This window comes from Trichosurus vulpecula, chromosome 2 (assembly GCF_011100635.1).
Source record: "Trichosurus vulpecula isolate mTriVul1 chromosome 2, mTriVul1.pri, whole genome shotgun sequence".
Classification (NCBI taxonomy): Eukaryota; Metazoa; Chordata; class Mammalia; order Diprotodontia; family Phalangeridae; genus Trichosurus; species Trichosurus vulpecula.
The window spans coordinates 377,925,096-377,951,885 of record NC_050574.1 but is presented as its reverse complement, the minus strand read 5'-3'; the positions used below and the strand labels follow the sequence as shown (position 1 = coordinate 377,951,885).

The window sequence follows — 26,790 nt, the reverse complement described above, 5'->3', positions numbered from 1 at the left end:
TTTCCTTTTCTGTCATATTAGCCAATCTGACAGGTGTGAGGTGGTACCTCAGAGTTGTTTTAACTTGCATTTTCTCTAATCAACAGTGATTTAGAGCATTTTTCATGACTGGATAGCTTTGATTACTTCATCTGAAAACTGCCTGTTCATATTCTCTGACCATTTATCAACTGGGGAATGACTTGTATTCTTATAAATTTTACTCAGTTCTCTATATTCTTGAGAAATGAAGTCTTTATCAGAGATACTTGCTGTAAAAATTTTTTCTGCTTTCCTCTCATCTTGGTTGCAGTGCTTTTTTTTTTGGTGTGTGCAAAATTTTTATTTTGATATAATCAAAATGATTCATTTTATATTTTGTAAATTTAATCTCTTGTTTGGTCCTAAATTCTTCCCTTATCCATAGATCTGGTAGGTAAACTATTCCATGCTCGGCCTTAACTTGCTTACAGCATCACCCTTTATGTCTAAATCATGTACCCATTTTGACCTTATATACATGTATACAGTGAGATGTTTATTTATACCTAGTTTCTGCCATACTATTTTCCAGTTTCCCAGCAGTTTTTGTCAAATAGTGAGTTCTTGTCCCAAAAGTTCTTGATTTCTTAAAACCTTGTGCTATGTAGCTTCCAACCTTATTAACTAAACCTGCTCTCTTTAGTTACCAGCAATCTCTTAATGGCCAAATCTGACAGTGTCTTCTCAGCCCTCATCTTTCCTTTCTGCTGCATTTTTGCACATGTCCGCCGACCATCTTCTCTTCCTGTTTTCTGTTCTTTCAGTTTTTCTGACCTCTCCAGTTTCTTCTCTTACCTGTCTGACCGTTCTTTATCCATATCGTGCCCTCTCATTCCGTGTTCCCCAAAGCCCTCTTCTTTTTATGTATCAACTACATGCATATGACTCATAGATTATCATTAGTTCTGCACCCTCAGTTACCTATTGGATATTCCAAACTGACTGTCCTAAAGATATCTCAAACTCAATATATCCATAACTGAATTCAAATATCTTACTATTTGTCTATAATCTAGGTGTGTCTGCATCTTCCTAATATAGGAAGTGTTTAATTAAAAATAATTCCAAATTTAACATTCCCACCAGCATCTGGTTAATGCCTTATATCCAATCAGAACCTTTTTCTTTTAGCTTAAAGCTTAATAAGACCTATCAAAAAAAATAAACGTCTCTAGAAAGTGTGATACCTTATGCTATTCATCTTTTATACCTTAGAATTAGCTTCATACACTTTCCTACTGGCAGATTTTGGTGGAGGAAGAGGAAAAAGAATATGAGGGTACTAATCACTCAAGGAAAAGGACAAAGGTGGGAGAAAGAGTGAAGAATAGAGAGAGTTTACAACGCCAAAGACAAACTTTACCTATTATGCAATTTTTGTCTATGGCTGACCCTTATCACAAAGTTACTTTAAGAAGAGCATCCCCACTAATTACAGCATTTAGGGGCCTGTACCTTCAACTTAATGGCTAAATGCTACCAATCAGTACTTTCTAACCATTCACAAATACTATATAACAACTCCTCTAACAAGAAATATAGAGATCCATCCAGACAGCAAAGTGAATGAACCCAGCTCCTCAATTTCTATTATGGAGATTAAAACACTTTGAAATAAAGAAATATAAAAATAAGTGTAGGAAAAGATTTGAAATAAACCAAAGAAACTCAAAAGACAACAGCCTTTCATACACCATAATAAAATACAAGTAGATATTTGACTTAAAAAATAAAAGGTCAGATCATTTTATAAATAGTCTAGGAGAATTTTTAACCAAAGGATAGAGTCAATAACAAAATATAAAACAAATCACTTAGATTACATGAAATTAAAAAGCTTTATCATGAAGAAAATCAATAGTGCCTAGGATAAAAAGGGAAGCTGAATTTTTTTTGCATTATATATCTCTAATATGGAATATAATTCAAGACATTTAAGGAATTTAACACAAATATATGACCAAGAGCCATTTCCCCAGTAAGTGGTCAAAGAATTTTCTTGAAGAGTTTTCAAAAGAAATGTAAACCATTAATCACAGGAAAGACTGTTCCATTAATTTTGAAAGCTGAGGTGAGGCAAATGAAATCTTTATACCAGTTACTGTTGAACTGACTTTATTTATGGAGGAGAAAATGCAGCAACAATGACTCACAAGTTGAATTACAGAGAAACTTGAAATTTTTCTTTTAACTCAGTGTCTAGGTGATTCTCGTCCTGAGGATGGCTGAGGCAACCTAAATTTCAAAAGATCCAGGTTAAAATCTAAGAAGGTGTAAGTGTTGTAGTTATGATGTTGAAGGTTCTTGTAGGTAGAATTATCAAATGCCTCTGCATTTTCAGTCTCTGTGGAAGAAAAATAAAGCTAGTAAGTTTAAAGCCAGAAGAATCAATTACTTTTTGGCTAAGTCAATCAACAAGTAAGTATTAAGCCACTTAGAAGTTAAAACATTCTCCAAATACCTAATCTAATGCAGTGAAATTAAAAATTACTAACTTGTTTTTAAAAAAAGAATGCTTACTTAGTAAAAAGCAACAGTTGTTCAAAGCAAAATGAAATTAATCTTATTTTTTTAAATAAATATTTCAAAAATCAAATTAGTGTCTATGATTGGATTATATCATCAAAATTTGCCTCATTAATAACCTCATATTTATAGTAACATGGCTGCATGATTCATAATACTAGCCAAGGAAATGCATAGATGCACTTTTAGCAAGTTTGAAAATGCAGATAAAGCTTGAAAATGCAGATAAAGCAATAGTGGAACATTTTTTAGAAAGGCAGCAAAAGCTGAACTATTTTCCCCTAGTCTCAATGAGTACAGAATTTAGACAAATTTCATCAGTAAACTGTTTTAAAAATATTTTCTTGGTTATAACTACAATGAACAGATACGATAATTTAATAAGTATTTTTTCTTTAAAAAAATCACTTGTTTTTTCACTAAAGCCACTGGATTTGCCTGTGTTCTTTGCTTTTTCAAATTTTGTTTTTCAGTGCTATAGAATATAACTTTATTCCCCCATTCAAAAAAATAAAAGAAGTACCCAGTGAAATATTTGAATAACAATTTGACAAAAATATTTTAAATAATATCCTCCCCATCAAAAGTTCATCTATGAAGCTGAAACTTTCTGTATGTGTTGTCTTCCCCATTAGAACATAAGCTTTATTGAGAGCTGCCTTACTTTTCTATTTATGTCCCCAGTACACAGCACAGTACACTGTACACAGTAATTACTTAATAAATGCTTTTTTCATTCCATTATTCAACTAAATATCTGAAGTTTGTTGTGAGTTGTAGATCCACTGAAAACCGAGAAAAAACATGCTTTCCAAAAACTGAGCATGCCACATAAAATGAGAATAAAATAAAGTTATATGAAATGATACATTATCTTTTTTGTTTAAAGTACAGCTTTTAATAATTCTGGGTATCTGAGACTAATGACTTCATCAAAAATTTCTCTTCCATTTCTATTTCTTGAAGCCAAGAAACCTATCTTTGTAAAAATAATTCCTGACTTTTTTTTTTAATAGCACTTTAAGGTTTCAAAGTGCTATGCATATAGTCTCACATTTGATCCTCAGTAACAAAACAATGTAGGTGTAAACAGGTATTATCATCTCTATTTTTGAGAAGAGGAAACAGAAGCTAGAATTTAAGTGAATTGAGCAGAACAGTGGTGTTAAACTCAAACAGAACCTATCCCTGAGGGCCCACATATTGACTCAGAAAATCACAAATTAACTTTACTTGTATTGTATTTTTATTTATTTTGTTAAATATCCCCAATTTCATTTTAATCTGGTTCTACTCAGGGGATTTTGTGGCTCTACTGCCCTTTGGCACTTTGGTTAAGACAGAATATTATCTGAATTGAGATTCCTACCAACTTGCACTCTGGTGCTCCCCCCCCCTTCTATTATACCAGGTTGTCTTAACCCAGATATTAAAGTCTTTGTTCCTTTGATTTCTAGATCTAAGTTAAACTAAACATATTTGTTTAATTTTGTTTTGTTTAAAAGGCATTTAACACTAACTAAACACACTCAGTGTCTTCACTGTTGCATAGTTAAATCCTCAAACAATACTTGAATGTCATTTTGAAAGAGATTCACAATTACAAAAAAATCTTATTACTATAAAAAGTCAATGTTACACATTTTCCCTTTTTAAATTTTCATGTCTTCTTAAGACTTAATAGAGGACGAGAAAAGTGTCCTTACAAGGAACATATATCCTGAAAGAATTTTCTGTATGTAAACCGCCTCCTCTTCCAACAAAATTTTTGTTAACTGAAAACACACAATATAACTAATCTTGATTCCAAAGTTTCCAGTATTCCTGTCCAATTCAGAGGATGATTTAAAATGGAAGTAGCTGAAAATATTTTTTTGTAATCCTGAGCAAGTTCTGTAAACTAATAACACTATTTGCATGGTGTTAGAATAAGTTAAAAAAAAGTGCACAGAAAATATGTAAATTTAGTAAACATGTTACAATCCACAAAGGAACTATACTAGATAGCATATAAATTAGTGGGCAAAAAGACACTTTTAACTAAGCTGTATACAGAGGAAACAAGAGAGAGCAGTATACGTATAAAGCAGCATAACACATAATCCAAGCAATTACTGTATTAAAAACCTCACCCTGAAATTCTTTTTTAAAATAGCATACACACCTAAAGTTACAGGAAGATTTCCAGTTTTTAATGCTCAAAGAAAAAAAAATTAAGCAAGAGCAAGCAAGCTGTTACTAATCATTTGGCTCTATTTAAAATATTTTATCCAAAATTCTTTTATAAAAATGAATCTTAGAAACAATCAAGTTTCCAATAGCGTTTCCATGGTAAATCAGAGAAAGCAAAACAGTGTAGAGTACACTAACACCCTGTAGCCTTCAATCACAACAAAGGGCAAGTCTTGCAACCTTTTAGAACTGAGATTACTTTTTTTTTCTCCTCAGGGTTGTTGTGAGATTAAAATAGATGGCATTTATATAGCATTTTAAGGTTTGCAAAGTGTTTTACAAATATTATCTCATTTGATCCTCACAACAAACCTGTGAGGTAGGTTGCTGTTATTATCCTCCTACAAGTGGGGAAATAAAGGCAGACAGAGGTTAAGTTACTTTCCCAGAATCACACATCTAATAACCTTCATGTCTTTCTGACTTCAGGTCCAGCACTCTAGCCCCTGTTCTGTTAGCTACCTTAGACACTTAGGTGATATATACTCTGAACTAGTAAGCATACAAAACAATTAATAGAACAAAAGACCATATAGTTTTTAAATGATAATGCTTAACTAGATGATCACTCAGTCACATGACATGATATGAAACCACATGACTATGTCCTATACAAAAATTAAATAAGGGAAGAGCGCTTTATCAATATTCAAAAATTATATTTGCTGTACAATCCAGACTACTATGTTACCTTTCCTTTCCAAATGGAAACACACATTAAAAATACTGTGGAACTGTCCAAAGTAAAAGATTTATGGCTAAAAGATTATTAAATCTGTTAACCAGAGACATTCTAACATGCCATACTTTGGTAAGAGAATGCAATTAAGCAAAATAAAACATATTTATAAATTTATAAAATTATTTTGATCATGAAATCTCCTCAATGGCATAATAATACTTTGAATCAGAAATTAAAGTTGTACCCGGTATGATGCCTTGATTTTTCAACTTCACTGCCAGCCCTTGAAAGACTTCTTCCTTTGCACCAGTGTTTACCGCTGGCACATTTTCCTCTAAAACATTTTCTTTGGTCTGAGGAGAAGGTGCTTCCAAATTTAGGATGGGTACCTGTTCCTCCAAAATGTCTTTGTTCTCAAAATGACCTGCTGTAAAATCAACAGCTGTTGGTTTCTCTTCCCTGTTTTCTTCCTTCACTATGTCTAACTGGGTTGATGATCCTCCTTCCATTTGGTCAGATAACTTCCTAGGAATTTCAACTAGCTTTTGGCTTTCTTTAGTAATTTCATTCAACTTAAATATAGAATTCTGCATTTGTGCTTCTTTTGTACTCTGCTCTCTAAAAGATTCTATTACTTCCGATTTGGGTATTTTAGGTTCTTTATAGGCTTCTGATTGCTTAACAGTCAATTTCATCTCTGATTGATGAGGTTTCTCTGCAAGCGTGGAATCCATGTGTGCTTTCTGGAACTGGGTCTTCTTGGTTAATTTCAAAGTTCTTTGGGTCCTAGTCTCAGAAGTGTCCCGTTGTGGAGACTCTTCTTTGGTTTTGACAGCAATCTGACGTTTCAAGACAATTTCTGAGGCACTATCTTCTCTATCAGAATCTGAGTCAGATGAAGATGATGAAAAATCACCACCAGCTGGTTTTTGGATCTCTTGGTGGCTTGCTAAATAAGTATCCTTTGGTCTAAGTGAAGAAGCTGAAACTCGTTGAGGAAACTCTACTACAGTCTTTCTTGGCAAAAGTTTCCCGATTTCTTCATCTGTCTGCTGTTTGATGTCATCAGAGTTAATATTAACTATGATCTTGCCTTTATTCACAGCTGATGGATAAGAATTAGGTGATGATAAATTTTGGGGAAATTCAGCTCTTTGGGATGGTAATAACTTGACCCCTTCCTTTGGTGCCACTACATCTAGGAAATGGCATAAAAAGGAACATTAATCTTTCCAATATAATTTTCTTATATGAATACGGTTTCAAATATTTTAAAAAATATAAACTAAACCATAGCCCAGTGGGCAAAGATGCATATAATTTATGAAAGTCAGTTTAAAACCATCTATTTAGATATCAAACTAATATCTGTACTGCTTGGAGGTCAGGACACATGTATAGCATAATAAGAAAGTTTAAAATGAATACTTTTCAACCTAATGCTTATATTACATGTCATTCCATTCATTTGGGTATACTTAAAGGACTGCCCCCATAATACAAAAATCAAAGGAAAGCTGTTTAACATAAATAAAAAAAGAATAGCAAAAAACACAATCTATAAATACATATTACACAACAGATTTTACTGAAATATTTTTCTTCAGCAGTGGAATAAAAAAAGGTTTAGGTTAGTAATTAGTATATTTACCAACAGGAACAATGAACAGTCACTAACGAATTAATTAGTTAGTGCCTACTCAACTGCCCAGACACTGTTCCCCATTACAGTAAAATATCAGTAAACAGCTTAAGGTACAAAACACAGTGAAGAAACATTATTGGGTCAGAGAACAATTTTACAAAAAGGAACTCAGAATAGTGTAACTCTACAACAAAAGGTAAGCAGAGCCTCAGGAAAAATAAATGGCCTGACCACAGAGACTTCTTTGAGTTGCCAGAAAAATTGAAGCATGAGATAAAGAAATGAAATCAGAAGTGAAAAAAGGGCTCAGGAGAAAAAAGTGAAAGAAAAAAATAAATAGCAGACAACAGAAAATAGCAAATCTTAGCCAAGAAACTGAATGAAAAATGAAATGAAGTTAACAAAACTCAATGGCTCCATGAAAATAAAAATAATAGAATAAGGTCAAATGACTGGAAAAATGGAAGAAAATCTAAGAGATCACACACACACACACACACACACACACAACCTGGAAAACAAGTCAAGGGGAGATAATTAAAGAATCATCAAATTCACCAAGAACCATGACCATGATTGTGATACCCTATTTCAAGAAATTATGAATGAAAACTGCGCACATCTATTGGAAGCAGAAGGCAAAAGTGGAAAAAAAGAAAAAAAAGAAAAGAATTCATAAATCACCTCCTAAACCAAAACCATTTTGATTAGGAATGTCATGGCCAAAATCAAGAATTTCCAAGTCAAAGAAAAAAATTACCAGCAGACAGAGAAACAAATTTCAAGTAACAAGAAACCTGGGTACCAGAAAGGAAAGAAAACATATTCCAAAAGAGGGAAAAAAAGTTTACAACTACAAACAACTCAACCTGAAAAATTAAGTATAATCCTAAAGGTAGGAAAATGGATTTTTACTAGCATAGTGGACTTTCCCATAGTCTTGTGAAAAGCCTAAAACAGAACGGAATCTTTGAAATGCAAATACAAGAGACAAGAGACACCCAAAAACGTATAACATTTGAGGAATCCAGAAGGACAATACAATGAAGTGATAACATTCTAAGAGAGGGAGAGGTGATAAGTATGTCTTCAGAATATTGTTTGAGGACCATGACATTACAGAGATGATGCCATGGCATGCAAGTAAATTGGATTTAAGTGAAGGAAGGCCGCACAAACTCACCAGCCTCACTTTCTCCTCCAGAGCCATCTGGGTCCAGTAGTGAGATATAGTTCAAGATGACTGGAGATGACCCTGGATGTAGTAGGAGACCTTGGTCTTTTTAAGCTAAGGTCTTTAACAGGTCTCAGTTTGACTGAGGCAACATCCATGAAAAATATTAATTTCTTCAAAGATCAAAGAAGAAAGACAAAAAATACAAATTGAGTGTGGGTTTATTCATTTGGTTGGTTTTTAAATCTATGTGTATGTATGAGTGTGTATATATGTAATATATACATATGTGTATATATTTTTGTTAAATATTTCCCATACACATAAACAAATTTTTAACACTGATTTTTTTTTAATTTTGAATTTGAAAAGCTCTCTCTCTCCTTCTCCCTCACACCTTGAGGAGGTAAGCAATATATTGATTATACATGTGAAATCATATAAAACATACTTCCATATTACCTAAGCTGCAAAAGAAAATGCATACAACACAAACAAGAAAAATAAAGTAAAAGTATGCTTCAATGTGGACTTAAGAATTTATCATTTCTATCTGGATGGACTGCATTTTTCTTCATGGATCTTTTGGAATTGTCCTGGATAACTGTCTTGATAAGAGTTCGAGTCTTTCACAGTTGATCGTCCTTATGATATTGCTGTTACTGTGTACAATGATCTCTTGATTCTGCTTACTTCAGTTCAGTTAATATAAGTTATCCTAGGTTTTTCTGAAACCATCCTGCTCGTCATTTCTTACAGCACAACAGTATTCCGTTGCAATCATCATGTTCAGCCATCAACCAATTGATGAGTGTCCTTCAATTTCTAATTCTTTGTCACCACAAAAAGAGCTGCTTTAAATATTTTTGTACACAGAGGTACTTACTAGTGGTACTGTTGGGTCAAAGGGTATTGCACAGTTTTATAGTCTTTTGGATGTAGTTCTAAATTGTTCTCCAAAATGGTTGGACTAGTTTACCACTCCAACTGTACATTAGTGTCCCAATTTTTTCACATCCCCTCCAGCATTTGTCATTTTCCCTTTCTGTCATGTTGGCCAATCTGACAGGTATAAAGTGCTATTTCAGAGTTGCTTTATTTGCATTTCTCTAATCAGAGTACCTCTGACAGATAGGTGGTGCAATGGATAGAATGCAGGGCCTAGAGTCAAGAAGACCTGAGTTCAATTCAGGACTCAATCCAAAGTTCTAATTTGCTTTCCACTTTCCCCAGCAATCTTTTCAAAAAGTCCTTGCCCCCAAAACTTGGATTTTTGGGTCTATCAAACAGTAAATTATTATGGTCATTTACCACTATGTATTGTGTACCTAATCCATTCCACTTATCTACCACTCCATCTCATAGCCAGTACCAAACTGTTTTAATGATTACTACTTTGTAATATAGTTTGAAATCAGGTATCCTAGGCTGCCTTCCTTCACATTTTTTTCATTGAGTCCACTGATATTTTTGACCTTTTGTTTTCCCCTGTGAATTTTGTGATTATTTTTCTAGCTCTATAAAATAATATTTTGGTAGTTGACTGGCAAGGCACTGAGTAAGTAAATTAATTTTGGTAGAATTGTTATTTTTATCACATTACTTTAGCCTACCCATAACCAATTAGTATTTCTCTGATTGTTTAGATGTCTTTATCTGTGTGAAATGTTTTGTAATTGTGTTCATATGATCCCTGAGTTTGTTGTGGCAGGTAGATGTCTTAAGTATTTTATATTGTCTGCAGTTGTTTTAAATGGAATTTCTCTTTCAATCTCTTCCTGCTGGGTTTTGTCGGTAGCACATAGAAATGTTGTTGATTTCATGATATTGATTTCATGTTGTTGTTCAGCCATTTCAGTTGTGTCCAACTCTTCCTGACCCCACTTTGGGTTTTCTTGGCAAAGATACTGAAGTAGTTTGTCATTTCCTTCTCCAGGTCTTTGAACAGATATGGAAAGTGAGGCAAACAGGGTCACATAGCTAGTAAGTGTCTGATGTTAGATGTGAACTCAGGAAGATGAGTCTCCTTGACTCCAAGACCAGCACTCTATCCATTGTGCCACTGCTAATGATTTATGTAACTTTATTTTAAATCCTGCAACTCTGCTAAGGTTGTTAAATTGTTTAAACTAGTTTTTTCAACTGATTCTCTAGAATTCTCCAAGTATATCATCATATCACTACAAAGAGTAATAGTTTTGGTTCCTCAATGCCTATTTTTATTCTTCCTATTTCTTTCTTGTTTTATTGCTATAGGTAGCATTTCTAATACAATAATGAATAATAGTGGTGATAATGGACATCCTTGCTTCACCTCTGATCTTACTGGGAAGACTTCAAGATTATCCCTCTTATAAGATAATGCATAGTCTTGGTTTTAGATATGCTTTCTACTGTTTTTAATAGGAAAGGGTGCTGTATTTTGTCAAAAGCTTTTCTTGCATCTATTGATATAATCACATGATTTTTCTTTTTGTTATTGATATGGTAAATTATGCTGACAGTTTTCCTAATATTGAACCAGACCTGCATTCCTGGTATAAATCCTACCTGGTCATAATGTAAGACCTGAATTCAAATCCAGCCATACATTTATTAACTATGGGACCCTGGGAAGGTCACTTAATCCTGTTTGCCTCAGTTTCCTCATCTGTTTAGAGCTGGAGAAGGAAATGGCAAACCACTCCAATATCTTTGTGAAGAAAACCCCAAATGGGGTCATGAACAGCTGGACACAGCTGAACAACACAACAACAAAGTGAAGTAAACACAACTAGGAGAACAATTTATACAGTAACAACAGGATAACTCTAATCAACACACTGACCAAACATAATTCTAAAGCACACATGATAAAGCAACCTTTCCACCTCAATAGAGAACTGACAGACTTGAGAGTGCACACTGAAGCATGTTTTCTTCCATTTCTTTCTTTTTTCTTGCTTTTGTTTTAAAGAGGATAAAGGCTGGAAAAAGGCTAATGCAGAAATGTGTTTTGTATTTCTATGTATATATTTGTAATGGATTTTATTTTTATTGCCTTTTCAATGAAGGGAGGAAATGGAGAGAATTTAAAATTCAAAGTAAAATGAAACTGAACCTAAAATTTTTTTAAACAAAAATGTAGCTACACAACAAAAGATTTGTAGGAAATGATATAGAGTGAACAGAACCAGAACGATTTATACAATACAATAAACTTACAATTTGAAAAGATTAAGAACGCTGATCAACATAGCTGCCAAACATAATTCCAGAAGATCTGCAATGATGAACCATACTTACCTCCTGAGAAAGAAAGGATGGACTCAGGGTACAAAATGAGGCCTATATGTTTGGAATTTGTTTTGCTTAACTGCATATTTGTTACAGGGGCTTTCTTTTCTTTTCTTTTTTTACAATGGAGGGGAAAGATATTTGTTAGTTAAAAAAATTGAATGTAAAAATTATGTGTTACTAGTGGGGGTGATCAGATTTCTTGTCTTCTACCCTTTCCCTTCTTCTTTGTAATTGATTGGGGGTAGGAGAGAGAAAAAAATAAATAGGTAAAAGAGGACATAAGAGCAAAATATATATTTTATTATCATATTAAATGACACAAGGGGAGGAAACTCATCTATAAAACAGGTGATGGTAACAGAAAGCAGAATCCAAATAAGATGTCCTTGACAAGAAACACTGAAATGAGGAGATGGAGGCAGAGCCAAGAAGATAAAAGTGGTAGGTGGCAATGCAGTGAACTAAACTGGTCAAAGGAGGGAAAAACACACACAGAGACATAAACAACTGTGTACAGAAATACACTTTAAAGAAAGGGAAATAGGAGGGAAAGGAAATAAGAGAAAGTGGACAGTAGGAATAAAGGGGGGCAGATTAAGGGTGTAATGGCAATCAGAGTGGGACTTTTTTGTTTTCTCTTTTAGAATGCTAAGGTAATCAAGTACCTTTGTTGAGTCTTGCCTTTCAAATGTAATGGCAAGCAAAGTGGACTTTTTGTTGTCTTTTGTTTCTTTGACTGAATCAAGAAGTCTTTGACCTGCTTAAGAAACAAGAAAGCCTAGTTCACATGGGTTTGAGTTGGCTGTGAAGCCTGAAGAAGCATCACGTGGTTTTGAGTTGCATGGTTGTGACGCCAAGACATGTATGTAAGATTTGAGTTTGGCATTTTGCCTTTGGGGGCACACTCATTGAAAGAGTGTTGGTCATGAGACTCTGGGTAAACTGTTGAAGCAGCCCACCCTATCCCCCGCTTTGAAAACCCAAAGCTTGGTGCTTCTCTGTTAACTATGTATTGTGATTTAGTTAGACAGAAATGTTGATCTGTTCATATTATCTCTTTTCGTAATTTCTGTTTATATTTGCTCTGAGGTTCAGGGTTCTGGTTTTTCCCCCTGAACTAAGTGAATGGTATATGTATGTTTAATTAAAGTGAGATTATTAACCCCTTAAAGTAGCTTTCCTTAGAAAAGCAGATCACAGAACCTGTGCTAGCAGCCTTCCTGTGTGCTGGTCTTGTTGGTCTTACGCCCCCACAGCAGCTGCTAGCAACATTGTTGTTACAAAGGGATGGTTTAGTGAGAAGCTAAACCCGTAAAGAGGGGACAGAAAACAAGGACAAGGAAAGGTGTAAGATAATAGGATGGAGGGATACGCACATTTAGCAATCACAACTATGAATGTAAATGAGAAAAACTCATCCATGAAACAGAAGAAGATAGTTTAATGGATTAGAAACCAGAATCTAATACTATGTTGTTTACAAGAAAAACACTTGACTCAGAAAGATACACACAGAGTTAAAATATGGGGCTGAAGGAAAATCTATGCAATCTGCTGAACTAAAAAAGGCAGGGGTAGTAACCATGATCTCAGACAAGGCAACAACAAAACCAGACCTAACTAAAAGAGATAGAGGAAAGGAAGATAAGTATTTTGCTAAAAGATACTATAGACAATGAATTAACATCAGTATACTAAATAGAGATAACTGTTGACATTCATTTTTCAAAATTTTTGGTTCCAAATTCTTTCCCTGCCTTCCTTGTGTCCTCTCTGAGAAGAAAAGCAATTTAATGTAAGTTATACATTTGCAGTCATGCAAAACATATCTCCATAATAGTCATCCTGTGAAAGAAAACATGGACCAACCCCCCCCCCCCAAGAAAAATTTAAAAATTAAAAAAAAAGTATGCTTCAATCTGCAATTAGACTCCATCAGCTCCTTCTCTGGAGGTGGACAGCATTTTTCATCATACATCCTTCAGTATTGTCTTGGATCATTGTATTGCTGAGAATAGCTAAGCTATTCACAATTCATCTTCATCCAATATTGCTGTTACTGTGTTAAAGGTATTCTCCTGATTCTGCTAATTTCACTTTGCATCAGTTCATGTAAGGCTTTTCAGGTTTTTCTGAGAGCATTCTGCTTGTCATTTCTTACAGTACTAGTAGAAGAGTATTTTATTTTTACAACTTGTTCAGCCATTTCCCAATTGATGGTCATCCCCTATCCAATTCTTTGCCATCACAAAAAGAGCTCCTATAAATACTTGTGTGCTACAAATCTTTTTACTTTTTGTTTTTTTTTTTTATCTGTTTGGAATACAGACCTAGTAGTTGTACTGATATGATTACATGATTTATAGATCTTTGGGTATAGTTCCAAACTGCTCTCCAGAATGGCTGAATCAGTTCACAACTCCACCAACAATGCATTAGTGTCTCAATTTTCCCACATCCCCTCCAACACTTGTCATTTTCCTTTTCTGTCATATTAGCTAATCTGATAGGTGTGGGGTAGTATTTCAGTTATTTTAATTTACCTTTCTCTAATCAACAGTGATTGAGAGCATTTTTTATGACTAGTTTTGCTTACTTCATCTGAAAACCTCCTTTATATTCTCTGACCATTAATCAATTGGGGAATAGTTCTTATTTTTATAAATTTGACTCAATTTTCTATATATTAGAGCTATTAGGCCTTTATCAGAGAACCTTGCTATATAATTTTTTTTCAGTTATGATTACCATATGTTTTTTTTTATCTTATTTCCCTACTTATCCCATTCTTCTTTCACTCTCTCCATCCCCAAAAGTGTTTTGCTTCTGACTACCACCTCCTCCAAACTGCCCTTCCTGCTATCAGCCCCCTGCTCTTTTCTTACTCCTTTCCCCTCTATTTTCCTGTAGGATAAGATAGATTTCTATACCCAGCTTAGTGTGTATGTTATTCCCTCTTTGGGCCAATTCTGAACTCCTGTATATTCCCTTCCATTTAAAAGCTCTTTCATGCCTTTTGTGAGAAAACTTATCCCATTTTATCTCTTCCTTTTCCCCTCTCCCAGTACATTCCTCTTTCTCACCCCCTAATTTTATTTATCATTCCATCATATTTAACTCACATCCATGTCCTCTAAGTGTACTCCTTTCAGCTGCCCTAATGATGAGAAAGTTCTTAGATGTTACAAGTATCATCTTCCCATGCAGAAACAGAAACAGTTTACCTTATGATTTCTCTTTCCTGTTTACCTTTTTATGTTTCTTTTGAGCCTTGTGTTTAAACATCAAATTTTCTATTCAGCTCTGGTCTTTTCATCAAGAATGCCTTGAAAGTCCTCTATTTCACTGAACATCCATTTTCCCCCCTTTAAGATTATGCTCAGTTTGCAAGGTAGGTGATTCTTGGTTGTAATCCTACCTCTTATGACCTCCTGAATATCATAATCCAAGTCCTCAATCCTTCAATGTAGAAGTTGCTAATCTTGTATTATCTTGGCTGGCTCCATGATACCTGAAATGTTTCTTTGTGGCTGCTTACAATATTTTCTCCTTGACCTGGGAGCTCTGGAATTTGGTTGTAATATTTCTGGGAGTTTTCATTTTGGGATCTCTTTCAGGAGGTGATTGATGGATTCTTTCAATTTCTATTTTGCCCTCTGGTTCTGGAACAGGGCTGTCCAAAATACGGCCCACAGGCTGCACGCGGCCCTCAGTACAATTTTATTCAACCTACCTGTGGGTTTTAATTTTCATGAGCAAAAAAATAACAATTTGCATGGAATGTATATTAATTTTTTGTAACTCCATCACTAATAAATAATCTCACTGATGTTAATTTTCTTTGGTGTTTTTAAGCAGTATTACAGACAGAACATATCTCACAGAATTTTCAGTCTATCAGTGGGATGCATTCCGTCCATATAATACAGACTAGTCAGTATGCACCTACCTTTATACTGTTGTGTTGTTTTGTTTTTGCTTTCATACTTCCTGCCTTCGCCTGTAGTATTGATGATGTACATTCCCTCACTTTCTAGTAGTGTACTATATTTTTTATTCTGGGTGTGACCCTCGAATGATTATTTTATTTTAATGTGGCCCTAAGATAACCTAAGGTTGGACAGCCCTGTTCTAGAATATCAGGACAGTTTTCCTTGATAATTTCTTGAAAGAGTTGTCTAGGCTCTTTTTTTGATCATGGCTTTCAGTAGTTCAATAATCTTAAATGATCTGTCCTGGATCTATTTTCCAGGTCAGTTGTTTTTCCAATAAGCTATTTCCCATTTTCTTCTATTTTTTTTTCAATTTTTAAAATTCTTTTTTGATGTCACTTGGAGTCATTAGCTTCCACTGGCTCAATTCTAATTTTTAACAGATTATTTTCTTCCTTGAGCTTTTATACTTCCTTTTCCATGTGGCTAATTCTACCTTTTAAAGAGTTTTTTCTTCAGTGAATTTTTGTACCTTTTTCTCCATTTGGGCAGTTCTTCTTTGTAAGGATTTCTTCTCTTCAGTCAATTTTTGTATATACTTTTCTATCTGGCCAATTCTTTTTAAGGAGTTCTCTTCAGTGGATTTTTGTGCCCTTTTACCATTTGACCTATATATATTTTTAAGGTGTTATTTTCTTCAGTATTTTTTTGTGTTTCCTTTACCAAACTGCTGATTCTTCTTTTTAAAAAATGATTTTCTTGCTTCATTTGTGCTTCATTCATTCAAAAATTTCCCAGTTTTTCTTCTACCTCTCATTTGATTCTTAAAATCCTTTTATTGAGCTCTTCCATGAATATTTTGGGTCTGAGACCAACTTACATATTCCGTTGAGGCTTTGGATGTAAGTAGATTTGATTTTTCTTCTGAGTTTGTTTATCTTCTCTGTCACCCCACTAACTTTCTATGGTCAGGTTCTTTTTTTATTGTTTTTTTTTTTGTTGTTGTTGTTGTTCATTTTCCCAGCCTATTTCTTGACTAAAGTAGGGCTCTGCTCCCAGGTTAGAGGAGGAACTGTCCCAAATTTCACACTTTTTTTGCAGCTACTCTTAGAGACAGTTCTGAAAGTCTGTAAATTTTCAGTTCTTCCAAGGTGCTATAATCTAAGGAGAGGTGTGGTTACTGCTCTGGTCTGTGAGTGACCACAACCATTCTTTTCCACTCTGGAGCTGTGCCCAGCATCCCCACTCTCCTGCTGCTGCAATATATGGTATGCTACTGCTCCTTTTTGCCCAGGACTGGGACCGAAGACTGCTACCTGGATCCAAGTAGGGACAATGCAACAGTCCTGCACTCAGCAGAAGCAAAGAGACTGCTGTAATCTCTTTCTGATCGGTGGTCCAACCCCCTTGCTATATGTGAGCTGAGGGCTCTAGAAGCCACTGATACTACTACCGATTCAGTCACCTCAATGCCTGCTGCTGGTTTGCTGGGGTGCGGCCTGCACTGGCCTAGCCTGTTCGGGAGCTTGCTCCACTCTCTTCCTGGTGCAACAGACCTTTACTGCTGACCTTTGTGTTGACTTGAAAAACTGTTTCACCAGTTGGGTTCTGCCACTTCAGAATTCATTTTGAAGCATTATTTAAAGTTGTTTGGAGGAGAATCTGGGAAAGCTCAGACAAATCCCTGCCTTTTCTCCACCATCTTGGCCACTGATGCAAAAATTTTAAATATTAGCAAGGAGACCACAGCAACATATCACAAAGATTATAAATTATGAATAGCCTGGATTTATACCAGGAATGCAGGACTACTCAAATGTTAGGAAAACTATAAAACAATTGGCCAAATAAAAATAAAACAACAAAAACCGAATGACTGTTATGAATAAATATAGAAAAAGCTTTTGATTATATACAACACTGATTACCGTTCAGAACACTAGAAAGCACAGAAGCTTTCCTTAATATGATAAGTGCTATCTAATTCCAAGTGCCAGAATTTTCTACAATGGGGATAATAAGGTAAAGGCCTTTCCAATAAGATCAGGGGTAAAAGGAAGTCCATTATTAACATCACTATTCAATATAGTGCTAGAAATGCTAGTTATCACAATAAGACACAAAAAAGAAACTTAGGGAATAAGCATAAGGAAGGAGGAAACAGAATGATCAGCTTTTGCAGATGCCAAAATGGTTTATGCAGAGAACATGTAGAGTCAACTAAAATACTCAGCATAACAAATAACTTCAGCAAAGTTATAGGATATAAAATAAACCCTCACAAATCATCAGAACTGCTATATATTACCAACAAAATCCAGCAGGCAAGAAGAAAAAGAGAAATTACATTTAAAATAACTACAGACAATAAAAAATACTCAGAAACCTATCTGCCCAAAAACACAGAGAATATTTATGAACACAATTATAAAACATTACTTCCCTGAAAAGACACCTAAATAACTGAAGAAATATTAATCCCTTCATTGACAGGCCAAACCAATAGAACAAACTGACAATACTACCTAATTTGCTTATTTAGTGATACCAATCAAACTACCAAAGGATTATTTTATAGAACTGGAAAAATAATAATAAAATTCATCTGGAAGAACAAAATGTCAAGAATGTTAAGGAAATTAATAATTTAAAAAATACTAAGAAGGAAAGGGGCCTAGCAATAGCAGATCTCAAAGCACACTAAAAAACTGTAATGATCAAAACAATTTAGTACTGGGTAAGAAACAGAGAGGCTGATCAATGGAACAGATTAAGTATACAATGTGCAGAAGCAAATGAACACAGCAAAGCCCAAAGATCTCAGTTATTGGGACAAAAATTCAAAATTCAACAAAAACTGCTGGGAAAACTGAAGAGTAGTCTAGAAGAACCTAAGTATAGAACAATATCTCAAACCCTATATCAAGATAAGCTCCAAATGAGTAGGTGATCTAGACATAAAGGGTGATATCATAAATTACATAAATTAGAATATGGGAGAAATAAACTGTCAGATCTACGGAAAGGAGAAGAAGAGTTCATGAATAAACAAAGAGATAGAGAGTGTGACAGGGAGTAAAATGTACTAGTCTGATAAAATTTAAAAGTTTTCCACAAGTAAAACCATTATAAAAACTGGGAAAGACTCTTTGCATTAAGTTTCCCTGATAAAGGTCTCATTTCTCAAATATATAGTTTATTCAAACTTATAAGAATAAGAACCATTCCCCAAATGATAATGGTCAAAGGATATGAATAGGCAGCTTTCAGAGGAAGAAATCCAAGTTATCAAAAGACATGCTATTGAAAAAAATGCTAACAGAGAAATGAAAATTAAAAGAACCATAAAGCTCCATCTCATACCCATCAGATTGGTAGAGGAAAATGGCAGATGCTAGAGAGGTGATCAAAAAACAGGCAAAAACAGGTGATCAAAAAAAACAGAACTGGTGGAACTGTTTTAGCCATTCTGGAAAGCAATTTGAGATTATGTCCAAAAACCTACTAAATTATATATACTCTCTCCGTCTCAGCAATACTGCTGCTGGGTCCATACTCCAAACAGATCAAAGAAAGAGGGAAAGGAACCATATGAACAAAAATATCTACAGCAGCTCTTTTTATGGTGGCAAAGAATTGGAAATTGAGGGGACGCCCTGATCAATTAGGGAATGATTGAACAAGTTGTAGTATATAATTGTGATGAAGTACTATTGTGCTACAAGAAATGACAAGCAGGATGGTTTCAGAAACACATAGTATGACTTATGTGAACTGATGCAAAATGAAGTGAGCAGAACCAGGAGAACATGGAACACAGTAACAGCAATAGTGTAACGAGGATCGAGTGTGAAAGGCTTAGCTATACTCTGATTGAGACAATGATCTGAGACAATTCCAAAGAACCCATGATGAAAAATGCTATCTACCTCCAGAGAGAACTGATGAACTCTTGAGGATAAACTCAAATACAATTTTTTTACTTAATTTTTCTTACAACATGGCTAATATGAAAATGTTTTATATGATTTCCCAATATATAACTGATATATTGCTTGCCTTCTCAACGAGTGGTAGAGAGGATGGAGGGAGGAAAGGAATTTGGAACTCAAATTTTTTAAAAATGAATGTTAAAATACGTAAATGATTTAAAAATGTTTATGGTAGCCTTTTTTTGTATTGGCAAGGAATTCGAAACTGAAGGAGTGCTCATCAATTGGGAAACAGTTGAATGAGTTAGGGCATATGAATGGAATGGAATATTGTTGTTTTTAAAGAAAATTATGAAGGAGATGGTTTCAGAGAAACCTGGAAAGACCTTGTGGTGATTCCATGTGAAGTGAACACAACAGATAGAACAATTTATACAACAAAACCACAACACCACTATTTGAAGGAAAAACCTCTAATCAGCACAATAACCAACTACAATTCCAAAGGCTTGATTAATTAAGCATGCAACCTACTACCTAGATAGAGACTGAACTCAGGGTACAGATTGAGGCATATATCTTTTTGTTAACAGCCAATGCAGAAATTTGTTTTGATTGACAAACATGTGTTTAACAGATTTTGTTTTTCTTGCTTTTTCAATGGGAAGAAAGGAGGAACAAAAGAATGTGAATCTTTTTAAAAAACAGAGTTAAAAAAATGGAATCCTATAAAACTTTTAAAGACTAGCATGCTGTGATACTATATAAATTGTTCGGGAAAATATGAAGAACAAATCTTACCAATTTGCTTTTATCAAACAAATAAAATTTTGATATCTATACAAGGGAGCAATAAATCAGAAAAAGAAACTGTAAGCCACGATCTGTAATGCATATTGATGCAAAAATACTGAATGAAGGATTATGTGCTATGATCAGGATGAATTTATACCAGAAATACAGGGATGGCTCAACGACAGGAAAATTTAATTTAAATTAAACTAAAAATTAATTTAATACATCATATTAACAACAATAAATATCATAAGCACACATTTTATTCAGCAGATATTTATAAAAACACTAAAAAGCATAGGTTTAAACGGACCTTTCTTTATAATGTTAAGCTGAATCTATCAAAAACCAAGAACTAGAAATTTATTCATAATGGAGAAATACTACAGACCTTTCTAGTAACAACAGGGATAAAGAGATCCAGGCAAAAATGATTAAAGAAGAGGAAGCAATAATTGTCTAGCTCTCTCCCATGATAGAGTTCAACAAAAACTGAAGGACAGCATCAGAATGAATTTGATGCAATGAGAAATCACAGTGGGTCAATTTTTTTTTTTTAGGATCAGTCAGCATAGGAAGATAGTCTTGCTAGTACTGGGGAGGGCATCCAGGCAGCAAGGCATGGAGCCCTCTAGCATGGGGACTGGGTTGGGGCCTATAGCCATATACTAGGAAAGAGAGCAGAAAATGTTATTTACAGGAAACACACTTGAAACTTCACACAGTTAAATAAGGGGCAGAAGCAAAATCATTTTTTTAAAGTTATTATGCACAACAAAATAGACTTGGTTGAAAGAGATAAACAGGGAAACATTTTATGCTTAAAGACACCACCAACAATAAACTCATGTCAATACTTAAGCTATTAAAAGATTAATTAAATGCTATCAATTCTTAAGCTACTAAAGTTTAAAACTGCAGTAAGACTTCTGTGACACCACGCATATGTATTAAAGGCAAAACACCTAAACACTTAAAGGTACAGAGAAAAACAGTAAAGCTAAGAAAGTATGGGACCTTAACATACCCTTTTAAAAACCTATACAAATCTAACATCAGGGAAAAAAAAAAGAAATAAAAGGAAAAAGAAAAGAAGGGAAAGGATTTAATGACCCAAAGAGAATTTTTTGAAGAGGTAGATATGACAGCTCTCTGGCGATTACTGACTGGGAATAGAAAGGTGTACACACACTTCTCAGCTGCTTATAACAATATCTTTACATGCAGTAGGGCATACAAATCTCACAAAAAGACTGAAAGGAAAAAATATTTGCCATCCTTTAATCTCCACAATGCAATAAAAATTGTATCCCTGAAACAATTAAAAATTAATTGGAGGCAATAATTCAATCCTAAAGAAATGGTAGGTCAAAAAGCATATATCATAAAAAAACAGATTTCAAATAAATCAAATAAAATAACAGCCGTTAGACAATATATAAAAATTTATGGGATACCACCAAAGTTGTCCTTGGGGAAAATTTCCATCTTTAAGTATTTTCATCAGCAAGAGACCAAAAGAATAGATTAATTGGTCATACAACTAAAAAACAAAAACAAAAAAACCCAGAATTTTAACAATTCCAACTAAAACACATCAAAACAGAAATTCTGAAATAAACAAAACTGAATGAAAAAATGGAATCAATAAGAGAAAATTTAAAACAAATAAAGAAACAAATAAAGGAAAACTTAAAACTATTTAACACAATTACACCCCAGCAGAACTGACAAATGAAATGAATGAATTTTTCAAAAAATAACAGAACAAGAAATAGCAAACTTAAGATCAGGGATAAACCAAAAATGTCCTTTTCCACCATTATAATTTAATACAATTCTAGAAGTTCTAACTATAGTGATGAGAAAAAAAATTTGAGAAAATAAAGCACAGACAATAGGGAAAGAAAATTATCACTATTTGCAGATAGTATGATGATTTACCTAAAGAACCACAGAGATTCAACTAAAACCTTTGCTGAAACAATGACTTCAATAAAGTGGCATTCATAGCATCAAAAGGGGGAGAAGTCAGAATGTATGCGAGTGACAGGACAGATAAAGGAGAAAGTGGCTAAAACTATCAAAGAGCTTGAAGAAAAACCTTCACTTAAGAACCTGGAGCACAACCATTCCTGAACAGATAAGTGGTCAAAGAGCAGCTAGGTGCTAGGTGGCATAGTAGATAGAGTCCCAGCCAGGCCTGGAGTCAGAAGACTCATATTCCGGAGTTCAAATCTGGCCTCAGCCACTAACTAGCTGTGTCATCCTGGGCAAGTCACTTAACCCTGTTTGCCTCAGCTTCCTCATCTGTAAAATTAGCTGGAGAGGGAAACGGCAAACCACTCCATTATCTTTGCCAAGAAAACCTCAAATGGGGTAAGGAAGAGTTAGACACAACTGAAAAACAACAGAACAAAACCAACAAAGGATATAAACAAATAATTCTTAAAAGGATTGCAAACTGTTAACAGACATGAAAAAAATACTTCCAATAAAAGAATAAAATAAATGCAAATTATAAAAAAAATCCCTGAGGGATTGTCACCTTACACCCCAGAAAATTGGCAAAAATTAAAAATAGATGGGAATAGTTAATGTTGGAGAGGTTTTAGGAAGATAGCACACTAGTAGGTTGTTTACAGAGCTAAGAATCAGTACAGTCATTTTAGGAAACAATAAATAACTATGTAATTACAGTGAATAAAATGTCCATACTCACTGACATAGAGACTATCATATTAGAGGTCACTGATAAGAGAAAGAGAAAAGTCCTTACAAACACCAAAATATTTACCACAGTACTTTTCATGGTAGCAAAGAACTGGAAACAAAAAATGCCCAACAAACAGGGAATGGCTAAACAAATTGTGGTACTTGAATGTAATGGAATATTACTATGTTGTAAGAAACAAGGAGTAAGATGAATATAGAGAAGAATGAGGAAGATTTACATGAACTGAAGCAGAGTATAGATTAAGCAATACCAAGAAAACAATATACACAATGGCTACAACAATGTAAATGGAAAGAATAACAATCACGGTACAGTTTAAAATAAATGTTGCAAAGTTATAAAGGATAAGTATGCCCCAAATGAAAAGACACTTTCCTTTGCTGGTGTGAGAGATCTATGGGTGTGGTATTATATTGCAAAATTTTCAGATTTTTTTCAAAAGTATTGATCAGAATAGCCATATTTTCCTCTTATTCTCTTTCTCCAAAAAAATACTGCTATAAAAGATCTCTGGAAGAGCAGGAATTAGAGGGATATGGGTTAAACATAAGTGACATAAAACAGAGGATATCAACAAAAAAATAGGTTTTTAAAAATTAGAACACAAGCAGACAAATTAAGACAGAGGATGCTAAAATTAAGACGGAGAAGACACTAAAATAAGAAGGATAAGTAATATCAAAAAGATTATAAATTTTGAAAAATAAGTATTACAATAGGGGCAGCTAGGTGGTACAGCACCAGCCTTGGAGTCAGGAGGACCTGAGTTCAAATCTGGCTTCAGACACTTGACACTTACTGGCTGTGTGACCTTGGGCAAGTCACTTAACCCCAACTGCCTTGCCAAAAAAAAAGTATCACAAGACAAGGAAAACTGAACCAATACCTGGTGATTCAAAACACCATGGAATTCCTAAAAAGAATAAAACTACAACAGGATTTCCCAGAATGCTTTGAAAGAGAAAATCAGAATTTTCCAGAATGGTTCAACAAGAAATTTCCTCTTTTCAAAAGAAAACCATGCGTGAAGTTAATAATGTCAAAAGGTATGGCCTAATGACATAAATAATTAGAAGACTGGAAAAATGTATATGCAGAGTACTAAGTATCCCCAAAGAAATGAAAAGGGAGAGAACAGAGCTGGAATACAAATATGATGTAATGAAAGGACAATCTGGAAGAGGAGTTAAAGGCAATAACTTTTGAATGCCAGTTAAGATAAACTCCCTGAACAGAGGCAGGTGGCCCAGTTCCCCTCAACTCAATCCAACCAAACCCTGAAATTTTCACCAGACTAAATAATACAATATTGTTTCTACCTTCACAAAAGTCAAAACCTATGCTCTCTGCTTACATAGCTACCACACGTTGGTATATGTCCTCATCTCTCATCCCCTCATGCCAGGACTAGTGCCATAAATAGACTTCTGGTTGTTCTCCCTACCTCAAGTCTCTACCTACTCCAATCCTTCCTCCACTCAGCTACCAAAGAGATTTTCTGAAAGTATAGGCCTGACAAGGTCACTAACCTTGTCTAATCCTTACTAAACTTCCATTGGCCCCCTTTTATTTCTAGGATCAAATATAAAACACTGTCATTTGAAGACTTTCATAACCTGGTCTCTTTGCTACCTTTCCAGTCTTCTTAGACTTATCTTCCCCCTCCATATCTTACAGCTACTTGATGTTCCTCACAAACAATACTCCTCCATCTCCCAACCCCATGCTTTTCATTTGTTTTGCCTATACATATTTGTTATAAGAGGGGGAGGAGGGGAAAAGGTGAGTTTGTGAGTAGTAATAAATATGGAAAAAAGAAGAAAGGTACATTTTTTTTTCATTTAAATTAATTTATAGTTAATTCTAAATGCTAGTTGTACTGATGATTTTCAATAAAACACACGATATAAAAAAAGGAGGTGGAGTTCAATGGACTCTGCACAATGCCCTCATGCTTTGGTTGATGACTTCCCATTGATAAAACTCATTGAGAAAAAGAGGGGAAGAAAACATAGACAAACTGCAATTACAGTTGAAGGAACCAAGGAGGAGATAGTATAATAAGACTCACCAAAAAAAATGACTCACAAGTATATCTTATCCTCACACTACAAAAATATCCACAGAATAGTATATGTGTTCATGAGAAGTGGCTAATAATGGAAAAAACGACACATTAGGTTTGATAGACACAAACATTTCAAGATTAGAAGAAAAAAAGCAGGGCAACCAGAGGTCTAGTTCATAGTACTATGGGGTTCCATTAGAAATGATGGCATAACACATATTATGTTGTAATATAGTAATATTACACTTAGGACACATAAAAATAATTCAGAGCAAGGCTAAAAGCTGAATGAAAGCTCAATATATTGCTGACTTGTGTGGTCCTAAATTTCATTTATAGATTTTATGTCTGTCTTTAACCGAGCAATATACAGAAAATGAAGATTCATAATTTAATGCTATTTTTAAAATGACTATTTTATGCATGGCATGATTTATTTACTTTGTAGAATCTTCCTTTTATTACCTTTTGGTGGCTGTTGCATTTTAGACTTCTTTTGTTTTTCCTTTTCATTGCCTCCTGATTTTGTAGAGAGAAAAGCTGTTGAAGCAAATTCTCGAAGCCCCCATGCTTTTAGTTGTACGGTCTGAAAAAAAAGTAATTGTAGGCATTTCTTAATACGATGTCAGTCAATTAACTTCATTTATTCTGGCTAATAATTGTTTTGTGCTCACAAAGCATAAGGAGGAACTTTTAAAGCTGTCTTTTTACTGACAAAAATCTAAGGTGCATCTGCAAATTATTATCACTTCTTTCTGCTTTGAACTTAAGCGAATCAGAAAATCAAAAGTGGCTATTTACATACAGAGAAAATATGAATGATTCAAAAAAATCTCCTAGCTCTTGATCTGTAAAAATTTATAAGCTCTAAACCAAATTATTTTATGTGATTTGACATCTATCTTAAATTATTTTCCTTTCCCCCTCCTTTCCCTTATTAACAAACCTTTTTATATCTGTATTTACAAACCCAGATTTTACTGACACAATATTCACATTTTATAGTAGGCTCTTTTGGGCAAACACAATCTTCTTTCTCACTGGCTTGTGTAAAATAGGGTGTGTTGTTGCCAAAGACTGACTGGTAATACCTTGGGTAAACTGATTCAACCTAACCTGACTTCAGTTTCTCCCCTTGCTAGATGAGAGATAAAAGATATTTTAATCACATAAATCACGAGCCAACTGGACTGACAAAGATGATATGTATAAATCACACAAAGCTCCTGTGATTAAAGAGGGGGATGTGAAAAGGATGGGAAATTTTTGTTCTTGCCCTGGCTTAGTGGAATCCATTCTCCTTTTAACGGACCAAGATACAGTCAATGTCAAATTAACTTACACAGTAACAGATTCCGGCAAGACAAGACTCACGTGACCTGTCGTCCGGCAGAGAGCGACAGTCATTCACCCGCAGCACATGCGCAGAGCGACTACTAAACCACCTCCCTTCCTCCCCTTCCCCTCCCCCTCCAATCTCGACGCGCCCCGTCGGAGAAGACCCGGCCCAGCCTAGCCCGGAGACCCCCTTCGGGGCTCCCCCCTCGGAGCCTCTGACGGATCCCTCTACCTGCACAAGCCCCTCCCGACCTTACCTTTAATACCGCCCCTCGGCCCAGTCCCAGGACAGAGGAAAAGGCCATGGCGGTAGTGTTGGGGGACCTCTAGGCGAGGGCGACACGTCCAGAGGACAGCGGCTGGCCTCCCCCAGAGCTCGAGCTGGCTTCTCTTCGCCTAGGCGTGAGCACGATTGGCCAATCCCAAGCC

The 26,790-nt window shown here is 34.8% G+C and overlaps 1 protein-coding gene across 1 annotated transcript; it reads right to left on the bottom strand.

The window, feature by feature from the left end:
• Positions 1-2,119: 2,119 nt before the first annotated feature.
• Positions 2,120-26,790, bottom strand: NDUFV3 (NADH:ubiquinone oxidoreductase subunit V3). The gene is made up of 4 exons (XM_036745803.1): positions 26,619-26,790; positions 25,489-25,609; positions 5,706-6,659; positions 2,120-2,365 (listed from the first exon to the last, which is right to left on the bottom strand). Exons 1-4 carry the CDS (start codon positions 26,664-26,666, stop codon positions 2,214-2,216), a joined length of 1,275 nt encoding a protein of 424 aa, XP_036601698.1. The 5' UTR covers positions 26,667-26,790; the 3' UTR covers positions 2,120-2,213.

Excerpts from the sequence above, each read along its gene's own strand:
- NDUFV3 (XM_036745803.1), bottom strand. The coding sequence starts at position 26,666 with ATGGCCTTTTCCTCTGTCCTGGGACTGGGCCGAGGGGCGGTATTAAAG. Across the intron at positions 25,610-26,618 it reads GCCGAGGGGCGGTATTAAAG|ACCGTACAACTAAAAGCATG; the intron begins GTAAGGTCGGGA and ends CTTTTTTTTCAG. Across the intron at positions 2,366-5,705 it reads AAATCAAGGCATCATACCGG|AGACTGAAAATGCAGAGGCA; the intron begins GTACAACTTTAA and ends TTTCTTCCACAG.